Source organism: Micropterus salmoides, unplaced genomic scaffold, assembly GCF_014851395.1.
Source record: "Micropterus salmoides isolate LMB-PRFRI ecotype aquatic unplaced genomic scaffold, ASM1485139v1 Ms_hic_scaffold_7, whole genome shotgun sequence".
In the NCBI taxonomy this organism is placed as follows: Eukaryota; Metazoa; Chordata; class Actinopteri; order Centrarchiformes; family Centrarchidae; genus Micropterus; species Micropterus salmoides.
In genome coordinates, this window is record NW_024044459.1 from 1671499 (window position 1) to 1688909 (window position 17411).

General features: G+C 39.5%; 1 protein-coding gene across 3 annotated transcripts in view; it reads left to right on the top strand.

Moving 5' to 3' along the window:
* stxbp1b (syntaxin binding protein 1b) overlaps window positions 1-17411 on the top strand; it is a 36754-nt gene that overhangs the window by 6604 nt on the left and 12739 nt on the right. For all 3 annotated transcript variants that reach the window (XM_038704290.1, XM_038704288.1, XM_038704289.1), the window contains exons 4-13: window positions 1665-1741; window positions 2108-2186; window positions 4033-4136; window positions 11440-11588; window positions 13469-13553; window positions 14127-14257; window positions 15381-15488; window positions 15701-15761; window positions 16899-16964; window positions 17242-17322. In XM_038704290.1, coding sequence (XP_038560218.1) covers window positions 1665-1741; window positions 2108-2186; window positions 4033-4136; window positions 11440-11588; window positions 13469-13553; window positions 14127-14257; window positions 15381-15488; window positions 15701-15761; window positions 16899-16964; window positions 17242-17322 — 941 coding nt within the window. The remainder of the gene's footprint in view (window positions 1-1664; window positions 1742-2107; window positions 2187-4032; window positions 4137-11439; window positions 11589-13468; window positions 13554-14126; window positions 14258-15380; window positions 15489-15700; window positions 15762-16898; window positions 16965-17241; window positions 17323-17411) is intronic.

Here is a 17411-nt window from a genome sequence, read left to right on the forward strand (position 1 = left end):
GCTAGACATAGACATAAACAGTTTGTGTCTGGAGGTGAGAGGGGTGAGCCAAAATCTCTCTTGCCATCATTGCCCTTGACAGGTTGAACTTCCTCAGTTGCCAGAGGAAGTGCCTCCTCTTTTGGGCTTTCTTGAGGCTTCTGGGTGATGATGTTGCCCATTATTATTAATATTATTAATATTTTGAGATATGGATTTTTCATTTCCATGAGCTGTAAACCGTAATCATCAAGATGAAAATGAACAGCCTTAAATATTTCACTTTATGTGTAATGAATCTAGAATATATAAAAGTTCAACTTTTTTACTTAAATTACGTTCTTAATTTCTGAGATGCACCTGTAGTTTGCTTTATTTCCAAGAATGGGCTGAAGAAGGGCTTGAAAGCTCAAATCTGGGCATGCCTCCGTCCTTTCCCTAACTTTATTTAAAATAACAAATATCAAACACATTTCAAATATATTTTCTTGGTTCTCACTAAGAAGCTATTAATCCTGTTTTCGGTTGTTGTTAGTGGTTACACAAATATCCCCAGCTTTAGCTAAGCCTCACTTTTGTGCAAGACTCAGATTAAATAAGGTTAAATAAACTCAAATTAGATACAGTAAATAAGAAATTGCACTGATAGATAATCTAAAAACTCAACAAAGTGAGCAGTAGGTGTGGCTTTTTTCATAGAATATAAAAGGAAATACATTTATGTTCCCCAGCGTAATAGTTTGTAATTTTACCTGACATGAGCCACATTGGTAACTGATGGCTCTCTTATTGCTGTAGCAGAGGTGTATTAAGCTATTGCTAATACAAACCATATTTTCCTACTTCTGCTGCTTCACAGGAAAGGCGTTAAACTGGAGAAACACAGAATGGCTTAAAGGATAGGTTCAGATATTTTAAAGTCTTGAATAAATTTAATGTTTTATGAATATTAATAAAGGCAAACAGGTTATAAGAAATATTACATTTTTTATAGAGTAATCTAGATGTTGGTCAGCTAGATTTTAGCTTTGGCCAGATGACACATTTGAATAAGGGATCCAGAAGAGCTCTGGACCAAACTGAATATGCTGCATAATGAACAGGTCAAAAGTGGATTCTGGCTAGATGAGCTACCCATGATATCTCCAGGGCAGATCCGGTGCAGAGTCAGTTTGCTATCAGGATATAACTTCTTTGTTCATTTTAGGGTGTCATAGCAAGATATATGTTTGTCAATAATAACATGCATACAACATAATAACATGTCACATTTGATCCTCAAAGGATATTTATGTGAAAGACAAGGCAAGCAACTCCTAAACTCCTAAAAGGAAAAAATATGCTGACCTGACTTAACTGTTACTGGCACTGATATACAGAAGTATTAAAATGGTTTTGAAGGCTAATTTTTCAATGAACTCAACAAAGAAACACTAGTTCAAAACTTAATATGATAACTGTAGCTCTTTTACATTCATTAGTGTTTCAAGGAATAAAAACCTCATAATGTTTGCTGTAAGGTAGGGACAGTTTCATTTGTTTGTGCAGATTCTGCATCAACATTTAACACTGACTAATCTGAGGGCAGTGATGTTCCTACAAACTACAAGTTGGAGAGCATAGTTCTAATCTAATCGAACTGACGGATGAGTATTGATTATTTCTTTTTTTTGTGTGTTCTCTAGTTGTAGAAGACATAAACAAGCGGCGTGAGCCTCTGCCAAGCATGGAGGCCATCTACCTAATCACACCCTCAGATGAGGTAATTGATACAGGTCCTGTACAAGCTGTTTAGAATTCTATGGTACAGTACTTGGATCCCTCAGTGATGTCTCATTGGCTTTCTTCATCCTGTATTTTGCAATTTTATATAGCAACTTGAAATGCCACTTTATTGTCATTTGAAAACTTCAAAATTAAATTCCAATAACGTTCATGGTTAGTTTGTGTGGTGGGGCAATATGATTACAGTTCTTGTTCTTTTAAATGTAGGAAAAGTAGGAACAGCTGAGTTTCTATTCAGTATTACTTTTTGCTATCTTTTGAACAGAGTGGAGAATTGTCCAAACTGTCATTACCTTTCACATTCACAGTTCATACGCTAAAACATTATTCTCTTCTGTTTCAGTCTGTTGAGGGTCTGATTGATGACTTCAGAGACCCACAGGCTCCTAGGTACCGGGCAGCTCACGTCTTCTTCACAGACAGTGAGTACCAACAAACAGCAACAAAATATATATGGAGTATTTACAAACTCAAAGTTTATCAGTCAATCTGGGGATTCCTTGAACATGGATGTTTTCTCCTTGTGTTTGTTATTTTTTCCAAAGGGGCTAAAGACTGGTTCTCCTTCCCAAGTCATCACGTATGCATGGTCAAGACCTGTTGGCGTCACTTTGTAAAATACTGGGAAGCCCCTTAGCACCATAGGTTAAAGCATTGGGGGAAGCCTTGTAGCGTCATTTATAAACAATAAAAGCAGGTGTAGGATATAAATGACAGAAAAGTCAGGAGGTGGTTGGAATAGACGGGTGGGCACCAGGACGCCAGTGTTTTTTTTCCTGTGTGAAATGAAAAGGTGATTGATAGTTATTTTAGTGGAGTGGGTTACACAAGCCATGTAATTTATTTAAGTAATCTTATATAAATTACATAAGTTTAGTTTTTTAGAAGAGGATATAAAGCTTTTATTGTCATTGTACAAAAATATACAACAAAATTAGGAGTGTTACTCCCAAGAAAAGGAGGAGTGGAATTAGTACACAGCCCTGTGGAGAGCCAGTGCTGAACATGAGGATGAGGATGGAGGAGAACTGGGGGGCGATTTTAACCGTTTTTGGACAGTTCATGAACGTCCTTTATCCAGGTGCAGGTGAGAGTGGGGAAGCCCAAAACAGAGAGCTTGTCGACCAGTATATCAGGGATGATTGTATTGAAGGCCCATCTGTAGTCAATGAAAAGCATCCTTACATGGCTCCCCAGGTGTTCCAGATGGCTCAGCGCAGTGTGGAGACAAGTAGCGATGGCATCCTCTGTAGATCTGTTTGCTCTGTAAGCAAATGGGTCCAAGTTTGGAGGGAGGCCAGTTTTGGTGTGATGTCCAATGACCTTTTCAAGGCATTTCATGACTACTATGTTGTCATTGTTGCTAACTTGACAGCAGAGCCACACACGTCCAGAAAAGACACAAAAAGTTTACCCAAGGTGTTCAAAAACGATGCCAAAGGAGTCTTGACCAAGCCTCCAGATGTGATGAATTAGGAGTGAGAATGTGTTGAATCACTTGTATGTCAGGCTTTTGTGAAAAATCTTTCTCCCAGCCAGTGTTCGAATTACACCTTGATGCATGTCAAAAACAGCATATGTGCAGAAGTACACTATCGATATATATTGATTGAAACAGAGAATATTTAGCCTGGAACAACAGACAGAGACATTATTCACCTTGCAATGTTTTTTAATCGCTCACTGCCAAGAAACTATAACAATGCCAAGGCAGTGGACTGGCAATGGTTTGCGTTACTTTGTTAAACAGACCAGACTTTTATGAACATGCAAACAGCACCATGTTAATAAGACACAAATGATTAGAAATTGTTATGCGTGAATAAACAGGCAAGTTGACAAGGACTTTACAATTAGTGTATTGTTTATTGTAGGAACCTGAATATACAGGAAAATATAAATGTTTACAGAAAAATACCCAGTGACACAGCAGAGCTCCCCCTACATTAACAAATTAGGCTTTCTATTTTTTTCAAACCCTGCTCCCAGCTAAAACTGAGACAACTAATGACATCATCAGTTTTGCTCAGACTTGACAAAAATCCAGAGCCACAGAAGACATTATACAACTATTTTACTCCCTGTGACTATTAAATTGATCTTATGTGTAACATTTCTCCCCCAGCCTTATTTTCTGTACCAATATAAAGCAAACTACTTTATCTAATTTAAGAAAATAACAGTCAATATTGACATAACACTGTCATACTTTTGTCTAATTACTAATTATCTCAGTCAGTCACTATGTTTTTCTGTGATTCTTGGCAGCGATCCCAGACTCATTGTTTGGACTGTTGACCAAATCCCGCGCCTCCAAAGCCATGAAGGCCTTGACTGAGATCCACGTCGCCTTTCTGCCCTATGAATCTCAGGTAAGACACTGTCTAGACTGGGATTAGACCACAGCAGCCGCTCATTATCGTCTGCCTCAGAAATGATGGAGGGATTTCAGTCAACTGTGTGGTGTCTCTGGTGTCCTCAGCTAACAAGCTCATATTCAGATTATTCCTGGTGTGTGTACGTTTGGATACAAATAGGAGGTATTACATGCAGAAGTTATTCCTGGTTCACATCGACCATGAGTACTTTATTTGAATGTGGTGATTGCTGAAGTAAAATCCAATGTTAATTAAGTTATATGAATATATTGAAGTGGAGGGCCACAGACTGAGCAGCAGTAGTTGACGACTTGGGAGGAAGAACTTGTTGACCTGGTTGGGTACCCCAAAGGTCTGACTGAAGATTTTACCCTTGACATCTACTATGATTGCATAATTGTTCTGCTCTGTCACTGCCCCCTTGTCACTTACTTTTTTACTTAGAGAAGCTCTGCCATCTATTTAGTGAGCCATGGTGAATAAGTATTAAAGGAAAATTCCATTATTATACAACTTGGATGTACCAATCCCTTCAGTAAAAATAACATTGTAGTCACCTAGTTAAGTGCTGTGATCTGGTAACATGGTGACATTACTAAAGAGAAGTTAGAAAGGGGGAGAAACAAGGGTATTAAGATGATCAGACAGTCAATCAGTCGGAAACACATATCTGCTTTAGACAAACTTATCTGGAAGAGAAAATAAAGGTAACCAGTAAAATATTACCCATACTGTCTGTTGTAAACACAGTGCTACTCCTTCCTGCTATACTTACTGAACTTGTGTACAGTAGTTTTCCTGTATGATGCTCGTGTTTCTTGCCCCTTTTAACTTTGAGGTGATGTCACTGTGTTACTAGATCTCAGCAATTACTTTGGTGAGTACAATGTTATCCTAATTGCTAGAACATGGGGGTAGTGGAAACAAGCTATAAACACATCACTGACATAAAATCCTCTTTTGAGCCTGGGAGGTGTCATGGAGGAAAAACTTAATGTGCACTCGATATATTAATTCACGCACAGAAATTACAAATGTTTGTAATGTATTATATATTTTGCTTCCTCCTCTCCTGTTGAGCAGAGGAAGGTGTTTATGAAGCAGTCCAGAACGCTTTTATCAACTGGATGACATCCACAGGTTTATACTGCAAAACAGTCCTTTATTCCATATCAAAGGATCTCAAAGATAACATGTTTTCCACATATTGTAGTCCAAGATCATGTCTGCTGTTTGGTGTTGAACAGGTGCACAGTGGGGTTATTGGAGCTTTTTCAATTCAATTCAATTCAATTCAATTTTATTTATATAGCGCCAAATCACAACAACAGTTATCTCACAGCGCTTTTCATAAAAGAGCAGGTCTAGACCGTACTCTATGATGCTATTTACAGAAGCCCAACAGTTCCCACCAAGAGCAAGCACTAGGCGACAGAGGCAAGGAAAAACTTCCTTTTAAGAGACAGAAACCTCGAGCAGAACCATGGCTCAGGGTGGGCGGCCATCTGCCTCGACCGGTTGGAGAGAGAGAGAGAGAGAGAGAGAGAGAGAGAGAGAGAGAGAGAGAGAGAGAGAGAGCAGCCTACACAATATACACACAGAGGTACAGACAGTAAAGGTGATGTTGCTATAGACTAAATGAAAAATGGTACAGATATTTATAATAGTGGTAATGATAACAGTCGTAATGTTAATGATTATAATAACAATAGGACTAGTAACAATAGTCGTTGCAGCAGAGGGTGTCGAGCAGGAACACGGGGGCAGCAGGTGACCCGCAGCCACAGATCCAGACTCCACAGCTCCAGAGCCAGAAAACCTGCAGGAAGTGATAGGAGGAGAGAGGAGAGGGACGAGAAAGCACAAGACTACCGGAAAGGGGAGAAGTTGTGTTAGTAACATGCAATAATGGGATGAGGTTGCATACAGAGGGAGAGAAAGTAGAGGAGAGAGGAGCTCAGTGCATCATGGGAAATCCCCGGCAGTCTAGGCCTATAGCAGCATAACTAAGGGATGGTTCAGGACTCTCCTGAGCCAGCCCTAACTATAAGCTTTATCAAAGAGGAAAGTCTTAAGCCTACTCTTAAATGTGGAGATGGTGTCTGCCTCCTGAACCCAAACTGGAACCTGGTTCCACAGGAGAGAAGCTTGATAGCTGAACGCTCTGGCTCCCATTCTACTTTTGGAGACTCTAGGAACCACAAGTAACCCTGCATTCTGGGAGCGCAGTGCTCTGGTGGGGTAGTAAGGTACTATGAGCTCTTTAAGATAAGATGGTGCCTGACCATTAAGAGCTTTGTAGGTAAGAAGAATGATTTTAAATTATATTCTGGATTTTACTGGAAGCCAATGCAAAGAGGCTAAAACAGGAGAAATATGATCTCTTTTCCTGGTTCCTGTCAGAACACGTGCTGCAGCATTCTGGATCAGCTGAAGAGTCTTAACGGACTTTTTCGAGCAGCCTGATAATAAGGAATTGCAGTAATCCAGCCTAGAAGTAACAAATGCATGGACTAGTTTTTCTGCATCATTTTTAGACAGGATGTTCCTGATTTTCGCAATATTACGTAGGTGGAAAAAGGCGGTCCTTGAAATTTGCTTAATGTGAGAATTAAACGACATGTCCTGATCAAAGATAACTCCAAGATTCCTCACAGTGGTGCTGGAGGCCAGGGCGATGCCATCCAGGGAAACTATATCTTTAGATATTGCGTCACGGAGGTGCCTAGGCCCCAGAGCAATAACTTCAGTTTTATCTGAGTTTAACATTAGAAAATTACAGGTCATCCAGGTTTTAACATCCTGAAGGCACATTTGAAGTTTAGCTAACTGATGAGTTTCATCTGGCTTGATCGATAGATATAACTGAGTATCATCTGCATAACAATGAAAGCTTATGGAATGTTTCCTGATAATATTGCCTAAGGGAAGCATATATAAAGTGAAGAGGATTGGTCCGAGGACAGATCCTTGAGGAACTCCATGACTAACTTTGGCATGCATGGAGGACTCATCGTTAACATGTACAAATCGATCTGATAAATAGGACTTAAACCAGCTTAGAGCGGTTCCTTTAATGCCAATGAAATATTCCAGTCTCTGCAATAGGATCTGATGGTCAATGGTATCAAATGCAGCACTAAGATCTAATAAAACCAGTACAGAGACAAGTCCTTAGTCTGATGCAATAAGGAGGTCGTTAGTAATTTTCACCAGTGCTGTCTCTGTGCTATGATGAGCTCTAAATCCTGACTGAAAATCCTCAAATAAACTATTGCTCTGTAGAAAGTCACACAGCTGTTTAGCAACTGCTTTCTCCAGAACCTTAGAGAGAAATTGAAGGTTAGATATAGGTCTATAGTTTGTGTTAAAACATCTGGATCAAGGTTGGGCTTTTTCAGAAGAGGTTTAATTACAGCTACTTTAAAGTACTGTGGTACATAGCCTGTTGATAGAGATAGATTGATCATATCTAGTATAGAGGTGCTGACTAAGGGTAAAACATCTTTAAGCAACCTAGTCGGGATGGGGTCCAAGAGGCAGGTTGATGGTTTAGATGAAGAAATTATTGAAGTTAGTTGGTAAAGACTGAGTGAAGCAAAACAGTCTAAACATTATATCTGGTTTTACAGCTGTTTCTAAGGTTCCTGAGTTAAGAGATAAGTCGGTGCCAGTTGAGGGCAGGTCTTGGTGAATTTTGTTTCTAATAGCTAGAATTTTATCATTAAAGAAACTCATGAAGTCGTAACTACTGAGAGCTATGGGAATACTTGGCTCAATAGAGCTGTGACTCTCTGTCAGCCTGGCTACAGTGCTGAAAAGAAACTTGGGGTTGTTCCTATTTTCCTCTATTAATGACGAGTAGTACGCTGCTCTGGCATTACGGAGGGCCTTCCTATAAGTTTTAAGACTCTCTTGCCAAATTAAACGAGAATTTTCCACTTTGGTGGAACGCCAATTCCTCTCATGTTTCCGCCATATTTGCTTTAATTTGCGAGTTTCAGTATTATACCATGGAGCTAACCGTCTTTGTTTTAGTATTTTCTTTTTTAGAGGGGCTACAGAGTCGAGTGTCATTCGCAGCGAGCCTGCAGCACTATCAACAAGATGATCGATTTGGGAGGGACTGAAATTAGCATAGGAGTCCTCCGTTACTTTGTGACTAGATAATGTATTTAGAGCTGATGGAATCGCATCCTTACATTTAGCTACAGCACTATCAGACAGACATCTTGTATAGAAATTTTTGCCCAATGGCGCGTAGTTCAGCAATACAAACTCAAAAGTTATCAAACAGTGGTCGGATAAAGAGGGATTCTGTGGGAACACCACTAAATGTTCAATTTCAATACCGTATAACAAAACAAGGTCGAGGGTGTGGTTAAAACAGTGAGTCGGTTCATGAACACTCTGAGAGAAGCCAATGGAATCTAACAGAGAGATAAACGCAGTACTAAAGCTGTCATTCTCAACATCCACATGAATATTAAAATCCCCTACAATAATAACTTTGTCCGTTTTAAGGACTAAAGTTGACAAAAATTCTGCAAATTCAAATAAGAATTCAGAATACGGACCAGGTGCTTGGTACACTATAACGAAGAGAATTGGTTGCAGTGATTTCCAACTTGGGTGCGAAAGACTAAGAACAAGACTTTCAAATGAGTTATAGTTTAGTTTAGGTTTAGAGCTGATTAGTAGGCTAGAGTCGAAGATAGCTGCAACTCCACCTCCTCGGCCTGTGCCTCGAGGACTGTGAGTATTAATATGACTGGGAGGGGTGGATTCATTTAGGCTAACATATTCTCCATCACCCAGCCAGGTTTCAGTAAGACCAAATAAATCAATATCATAATCTGATATTAGTTCATTTACTAGTACACCTTTAGAAGAGAGAGATCTGATGTTTAAGAGTCCACATTTAACTCTCCTATTCGTTTGCACTATTGCTCTTGTGGTTTTAATTTTTATGAGGTTTTTATGCACAGCTCCTCTTCTGTTTACCTTTTTAAATAATTTCAATGGTGGGGGGACAGACACCGTCACTATAGGATTTTCACTAAGTAACTCCTGAAATGGAGGAGCATAGAAGTGTGTTAGACTGCGACTCTGCGTAGGGTTTTGGGTGGGTAACTGCTGAAATAGAAAGGCAGAGAAGTGTGTTAGACTGCGACTCTGCGTAGGGTTTTGGGTGGGTAACTGCTGAATTAGAAGGGCAGAGAAGTGTGTTAAACTGCGACTCTGCCTCCTGGTCTCAACTCTGGGTTGTCATGGATTTGGTCCACTAATAAACTTGGCCAGATTTCTAGAAATGAGAGCTGCTCCTTCCCAAGTGGGATGGATGCCGTCTCTCCGGATCAGACCAGGTCTTCCCCAGAAAGTCTGCCAATGATCAACAAAGCCCACATCGTTTCACCATCTGCTTCTGAAAAGTTTGCTGATGAGAGCACTCACAAAATCATAAAACCAAAACAATGAGCTGAAAGACACTAAAAAACTCCATAGAACGGTAGAGTTGGCCATAATTCTCTGCAGGTGCATGACTACAAACAACCCCTTTCACATCACATGACAAATGTCAGCATCCTTGAATGTATTTTTTAACATAATTGTCCAATGACACGGTTCCATGCAAGAACCACTCAAGTGGCATGTACAAGTGATTTAGGAGAACCACATTCACCAATTTTCTCGTCTTTTGAATATTCTCTTAGGCACAATTTAAGAGTGGTCCAAACCTGTTGTAGGAGTCATGTGCAGTTCGTCTGCTGTTATATCCACACAGAAATACAAGAAAAGCAAAAGTGGTAGTGGTACGGACAGAAAATAAGTAATGGTACTGATAATTATAGTAATATTTATGATAATAATAATAATAATAATAGAACTAATAATAATAATTGTAGCAGCAGGTGTTAAGCAGGAACATGCTATGCTTCTTTATGTTGTACACATGCTTATGGAGAACTTGTAGGCCAAGTTTCATTTTATTGACGACAACACAATTTTAGAGATATTGTGTTTCAATGTTACTGTAGCACCCTCTTTTGTATGAAATGTTTTACATTTGTGCATGTGGCTTTATGTCCAACATTCCCAAATTTGGGTGCAATCCAATTTTACAAGAGTTATGGCCTATTAAGTGCATCAGGCCACACCTTTAAAAGTTTGGAAAGTGATAAAACAAGTTTTATTCTGTGTCATCTAACGATGGTATGTCTCAAGTTTGGTGAAGATAGGATGACATATGTACCAAAAGAAGTAACAAAAATGTGTTCACCAAAACTATCTTATAGGAGCTCAACTGAAGATCAACTGAATCCTCACAGAGTTATTAGCCAAAACGTAAAACATGTAATAACTTTGAGAGAGAGAACCCTCTCCTGAATAAAATGAGAAAATATTGATCCCACCCCTGCTCTGTGATATTGACACAGATCCTCAGCAGAGGGAGGAACTGTGCTGAAGAGGACCAGGCCAACGGTGTTTTGTGTCAGATCAGCTTTAGCCTTCAATCCTCTGCTGTTGTCCTGCAGTTTTAATCCTGAGAGGGAGGGGTACATCATACCAGCCCTGCCCCCTGCCCCACACTCATCCCTTTACCTCATGGCTGACAGAACCAACCAACCAATGCTCATTCTCTGCAGCCAGTGGGAGCACAGATAGGACGTGTGACAAGAGAAAGCACAGGGATTGTTATTGTGATGGAGTCAGGAACAGATGGGTGCCTGTGTGTTTGGAAGTGTGTATGTGTGGAAAAGGGTTTAATTAGTGTTAGCTTTTGAGTGCCAGTGCAAATATTTTTAGACAGAAGCTTCTGGTGTCCAATATTTTTTTGGGATTTCTTGGGGGCTTTTTAGCCTTTATTTGGATAGGAGAGAGAGAAGTAGAAAACAAGGGAGAGAGGGGAAGACATGCTGCAAAGGGCGCCTGGCTGCAATTGAACTTGGGGCTGCAACTATAAGGACTAAGCCTTGCAAATGGGATGGGCCAACTCAGACACCTGCACTCCTGTCCTATATTGTTATTCATTATTTTACCTTTAACCATTTTTCAAGTACATCTGTGAGGTCCCTGTGATCCCAGCAGGACATCATAGAACACTAACACAAAGCTGAGTATAATAAAATATATTAATGCATACCTGTGCCAAATAAAGCCATGCTTGCTTTGGATCATTTCAGGTTCAGGTCTCACGATAGACAACCAGTATAGCATTAATCAGTTCAAATACTGGGAATGGGAATGAAGCTGAGATCGAACCTTATGTTGTCTCTCTGTTGTATCCCCTATCCAGGTATTCTCCCTGGATAAAGTGGATGCCTTTCAGGACTTCTATAGCCCCTTCAAGGCTGACGTGAAGAATAACATGTTGGAGCGTTGTGCTGAACAGATTGCCACACTCTGCGCTACACTCAAAGAGTATCCTGGAGTCCGATACAGAGGGTGAGACCAGTAGACCACCCATTTTCATTTTTTTTTCTAATTCTAATACCCTTATAAATAGAATTGGTGTGATAGAGACTAACAGTCATCAAGTTTTGCAAGACCAGGGGCCTGTACCACGAAGCAGGATTTGAGCTTATCCAGATAACTTCAGGGTTAACGCTGGGTTTTCAGTACCACAACGGTGTTTCACTTCCACAGGGGTAGATCGCCGTGGTAACTTATACTGAACAGCCAACCTGCTTTGAAAATAAATGGGTTTAATTTTTCTTATGTGGGGCTGAATATTATTGAAATTTAGTTTAATATGAATTTGTTTATTTTAGGTTAGTAGCTATCTTGTATTACAGAGACTGGTCATGTACAGCCACACCTTTTGTTATGTGGGTGCAGATAAGGTGGGTGAGTTTTCAATACCCTAAATGTTGAGATTCAGTCTTTTAACCACTATTTGAGTAGCCTACCTTTCCCGGCATGAATGGATTTTTCATTTCGTCATTTCGTTGCCATATGAAGTTAATTTAGAACAATGTTTGGAACATTTTTGAGTTTGTTAAATAAATTAATGTAATTTTTTAAGTGACGAGAAGTTCTTAAAAGTCAGGTGGAAGTCTTTTAATGTGGAAAACGGCAACACATAGCCGAGCTAAAAAAAATGCAAAACAAATTAAATCAATGCATTATTATAGACTACGCCTGTTCATTTAGGCATTCACACTGTCGGCGGTTTTCTGCCTTCCTTCATGTGTCAGCTGCAGCAGTGCTACTTAGACTATGTCTATTTGTCTAATACTACAGTTTGCTCTTTTTGTAAATGTGCCGCTCTGTTGCCAGTAGACTTGTCCATGTCTGCGACTAGTCATCTGCTGCTAGCACCGCCTCTTTTATGTAAACTGGATGGCTGGATTGGGAAACCTTGAGATGACTTACCGAGTTGATACCCAGCTTCATGTGACCGCTTATCCCGATCCCGATTATTAGGGTTAGTGAAGCAAGGGAACAAAAAGCGATTCTGGGTATCTTGAACTTGCTTTGTGGTACAGGCCCCTGACCATGAAAACCAAAATCACAAGAGGCTTAACCAAGTATATAACACAGGGAAGAATAAAACTGAAAACCACAACCATGACAGTTCTTAATTTAACATGTACAACAGTGCAGGAAATTCCACCGCCCACACCTGTCCTTTGGGATCTTTGTGTGGCGACTGCCACATTTGTTTGTGCTGCCCATCACTATTATTTCAATACAAGATTTTATTTGACAATTCATGGCAATGGCAACATATTAACATATTCAACACACTCAGGTAAATGCGAATTAGAACTTCCTCTCTGACAGTACCTGGGTGATTATCATGTTATGCCACGACAGCTTTTCTATTTACTGCTAATCATAAATGGCTCTTTAGACTTGAACCATTGCAAAAATGTTTTTGGTTCCACAAAGACCACTGTTAAAACGGTTCCATATGGTATCAATCTCAGACAGTCAGACAGTTATATCTAACAATATATGTATACTGTAGTACTGGAAATAACCATTTAAATAAACATAACTGCTCCAGAATGGCAGTATTAAAACAAGTGGGTTCTGCATTCAGATGTTTCGGGATTTTAGTCTAATCGGACAATTACAGAGATTTGTGAATCATTACAGTCTGCACAGAACCACAGAAGAACCCTCTCTGTAGAAAAGATGTTTTTTACCACTGAACATTTTCTTAAGTTCATGTTTGAATGAGTATGTAACGTTTACCTGCAGTTGTCTCACCTTGTTGTTCTACTCATAAGTCGTAAGGAAATGCTCATCAGACATATGATAAGCACGTGCAGGTTAAAAAGCTGGTTTTGTATGATGTTGTGTGTGTGTTGGTTCAGGGAGTACAAAGACTGTGCAGTTCTGGCCCAGATGCTTCAGGAGAAGCTGGACGGCTACAAGGCAGATGACCCCACCATGGGAGAGGTAGGGAAGTGGAGCTAAATGATGAAATGACTAATGAGGAGAACCAGATGCATGATAAAAAGGACCTCTCAGAAAATTGGGTTTGTCTGGGAACTTCTTAAATGACAGAAAAGTACAAGAAATACAGTTTCAAATGTGATGTTGTACATTTGCACTCATAATGTCATCTCACCAGCAAAAACAAGCAAGTTACATTAATTCATTCCTAATGGAGATGTTTTTATATAACATAAATGCTGGAAGTAAAACAAGTCTCATATATATAATTTTGTGTTTTTTTATGTTTTGACTTCAGCTGAAGGACTGGATGTTCTATTAGTTTAGAAAATCTTTCAAATGGAACAATAAATAGTTATCAGGTTAAAACCAAGTCAGGGGAGATGTTGTGTTTTCATTCAACAGCTGTAATGTGTTTTTTTAAGGATCATGCAGCAAAACTGACTCAGTTCACTGGATCCTGTGTAATTTTGCAATATTGAATGATGAGCTGCAAGTAACTACAAAATAAGTGCAACATATCTGTCAGTCCTCCACAGTGTGTGCAGTGTTTTGTGTCTGTGCTGATGTCTCCAGGGTCCAGACAAGTCTCGTACTCAACTGCTCATTCTGGATCGTGGGTTTGATCCCGTGTCACCTCTCCTGCATGAGCTCACGCTGCAGGCCATGGCCTACGACTTGCTGGGCATCGAGAATGACGTCTACAGGTAAAGAAGCTACTGAAAGAGGTCTTGACAGCTGTAGATCCACTCTGCTCAGGGTTCACCCGGCATTTCAATGTGTGTCTTTGTGGACTGTCTGGTTATATTCTGTATGTTAGGGGCAGAGCAGCTTTTTCCCCCAAGCTATCAGACTCTTAAGCTCAAATTCATTCTCAGCACTGCTCCATTGATGATAATTTATTCTGTTTACCATTTTTATAATTGCTTCTATATTAATGTATATTGTCTGCTGTGTAGCAGAAGGTAGTTGCAAACTTGTTGTCAGTTTGGGTCACAGTGTCCATTAATAAAATGGATGTCAGCAGTCACATGACACACACAGTAGTATGTTTTTAAGGGGAAAGTACATGAACACACATAAATATTTATAATAAATATATAAATATAACCAAAATAACATGGTAAAATTTTGGTTTCAATTACTTTTCAATAAATTTTCCAGCCCTATTACAAACTCAATTTTACTCTATAACCTGTTGTATTGTGACAAAATAAATCTACCTACCTACAATCCAACCCAAATGTCTCAGCTTCACTCCCCAACATCTCATCAACTCTGGAAAAACCTTCAATAATAATTTGAACTATGTATTTGTTGGGGAAAAGGCCAGTGTGGTAAAACAATGCCCAAACTGTGCATTCAGACCAAACATGACTTTAATCTTTGCGTTGCTTTTCTTGTGTGAGTTAGACGACTGCAATTGTTCCCATACAACATGATACGCGATTATGAGAACCGGCGAATATTCTCCGTTCTCTTTGGGAAAAGAGGCAATTTCCAAGTGTGTACACATAGCAACAATAATCTTTTCCTTCATTTTGATTGCTTCTTCTGTTCTGTTCTTTTCTGGAGTTTTGTTTATGTGAAAACCAGTGATAGGCCTATGCTTTCACGACACAATGTCACATGGATTTCACGCTCAAATTTAAAACTTTCAACTCACGCAATTATCTGTGCATTGCAGCCATCGTGTCCCTCGTCCCAGCGGGAATTCGCAACTCATTGCGTCTCTTCATGTCTTTGCATTGATTTTGTATGTAATTGCACCCGTGTTTGGTCTGAATGTACCATAACTTAGGACACATCATCTCTGACCCTCTTTGTCAGTTTTGAGACCAGTGGGATGGGGGAGACGAGAATGAAAGAGGTGGTGCTGGATGAGGATGACGACCTGTGGCTGACTCTGAGACACAAACACATTGCTGAGGTGTCAACGTAAGTGGTTTTGACTTTCTGCTCACACATATATACTCATGGCATGGATAAACAAGCACAGGAGCAACTTCCTCTACCACAAACCTACAGAGCATCATTCGGCTCAGGAATCAGCATATACAGAGAGCCTTCTCAGCTTTCATTCATCAGCTCATTTTTCCCGACTTCTCTGTCTCTGTCTCACTCGCTGTCTGTCTCCCTTGTTGGCACAGGGCTGTGACTCGTTCTCTGAAAGAATTCTCTGCCAGCAAAAAGATGAACACCGGAGAAAAGGTAGAGAACACACTGTATCACTGGTTTCAGGATCTGTTACTGTGTTTCTGCTCCCAAATGTCCTTCACACAGTTACACAGAGGTGGAAAGAGAACCTAAGCAGTACTTCACATAAAATTTGAAAAAGTAAAAGTAACATTATGGGTCTAGTAATAGGCTATAATCAATATTCTCATAATATAACAATGTGAAAATAATGTGACAATGTGAAAATAATGTGACAATGTGAAAAAGGTATCTCTGGTGGTGATGAAAGCTGCAACTTTAATATTTTAGGTCACTCTCACCGCTCTCATTGTGTTGTTTTCAGCCGCATTGGGCTAGTTACTAGTTAGAGAAAAAGCTATTAAATCCCACTGCAGACAGACATATTTAGAGACAAGCAAACAGAGTGGTGAACAGAGCCAGATATTTCTAGCTAGTGGACACAAACACGACTCTAAATGGGAGGCTATGGGTTGCCCGCTAATTAGAAGATGGGCGGTTCAATCCCCGGCTCCTCCAGGCTGCATGTAGAAGTGTCCTTGGGCAGTTCCCCGATACTAGTTTCTGTTTGAGCTCTTAGGCTCAGTGTATGTGTGTCAATGGGTGAATGCGATGTAGTGTACAAATGCTTTGAGTGGTTGGAAGACTAGAAAGGCGCTAGACAAATACAGAGCATTTACATAAATGAATGATGTTGGATGTGTAAATAACATGCAGAACAGAAGTGTAATTTCTTAAAAGTAAAAGTCAGGCATTCAAAATATTACAGCAAAATATTCCATACCATATACAAAATATAAGTATCAAAGTACTCATTATGTAGAGAGTATGGTCCTCATCATTGTAATGTACATATATTATATTACTGGATTATTATTACTCATGTAAGCAACATTTGTAGCTACTTGAGGTAAAACAATTTAACATACTGTTGGATACATCAATCCAGAACAATGTGTCTTATTTTATTAACAGAGTATGTAAAATATACATTTGTAGTGTAACTAATGACTGTGGCTGTCTTTTTAAAGTACAGTACCTCAAAATTATACAAAGTATAGTACTGGAGATGAAAATATTAAATTAACGTAAATAAAGTAGAATTCATCACTCCCATCATCACTTAAGTAAATTACTCATTGTGTCTTTCAGACCACCATGAAGGAACTGTCTCAGATGCTGAAGAAGATGCCTCAGTATCAGAAAGAGCTCAGCAAGGTAGGAGCAAATGTCATGGTCAGAACTTCATGTTAGAGTGTTTAGAAAGCATCCAAAGCACCACAAGGGGCTGCATTACTTCAACTAAACCAGCCAACCTTCTATCAGTGTAAATCATTGAGTTAGAAAAAAATGACTGCGTCTATGACTACTAATTTGAGCACAGAGATTCAGGAAAACACTTTTTATATTATTAGACCTAGAAGCTGTCAACTCCAAGGTGTATGTATTAACTATAAAAACATTCTTCTTTTAATATTGTTTGCTCTGACCTCAGTATTCAACCCATCTCCACCTGGCTGAGGACTGTATGAACCGTTACCAGGGAACTGTGGATAAACTCTGTCGTGTAGAACAGGTAAATCACAGACAACTCTGTTATAAAGTTGTCTTTAGACAATGTGGAAAGTGAGCCTATTACCTCATTGTGGCATTCCAACTGTAAGA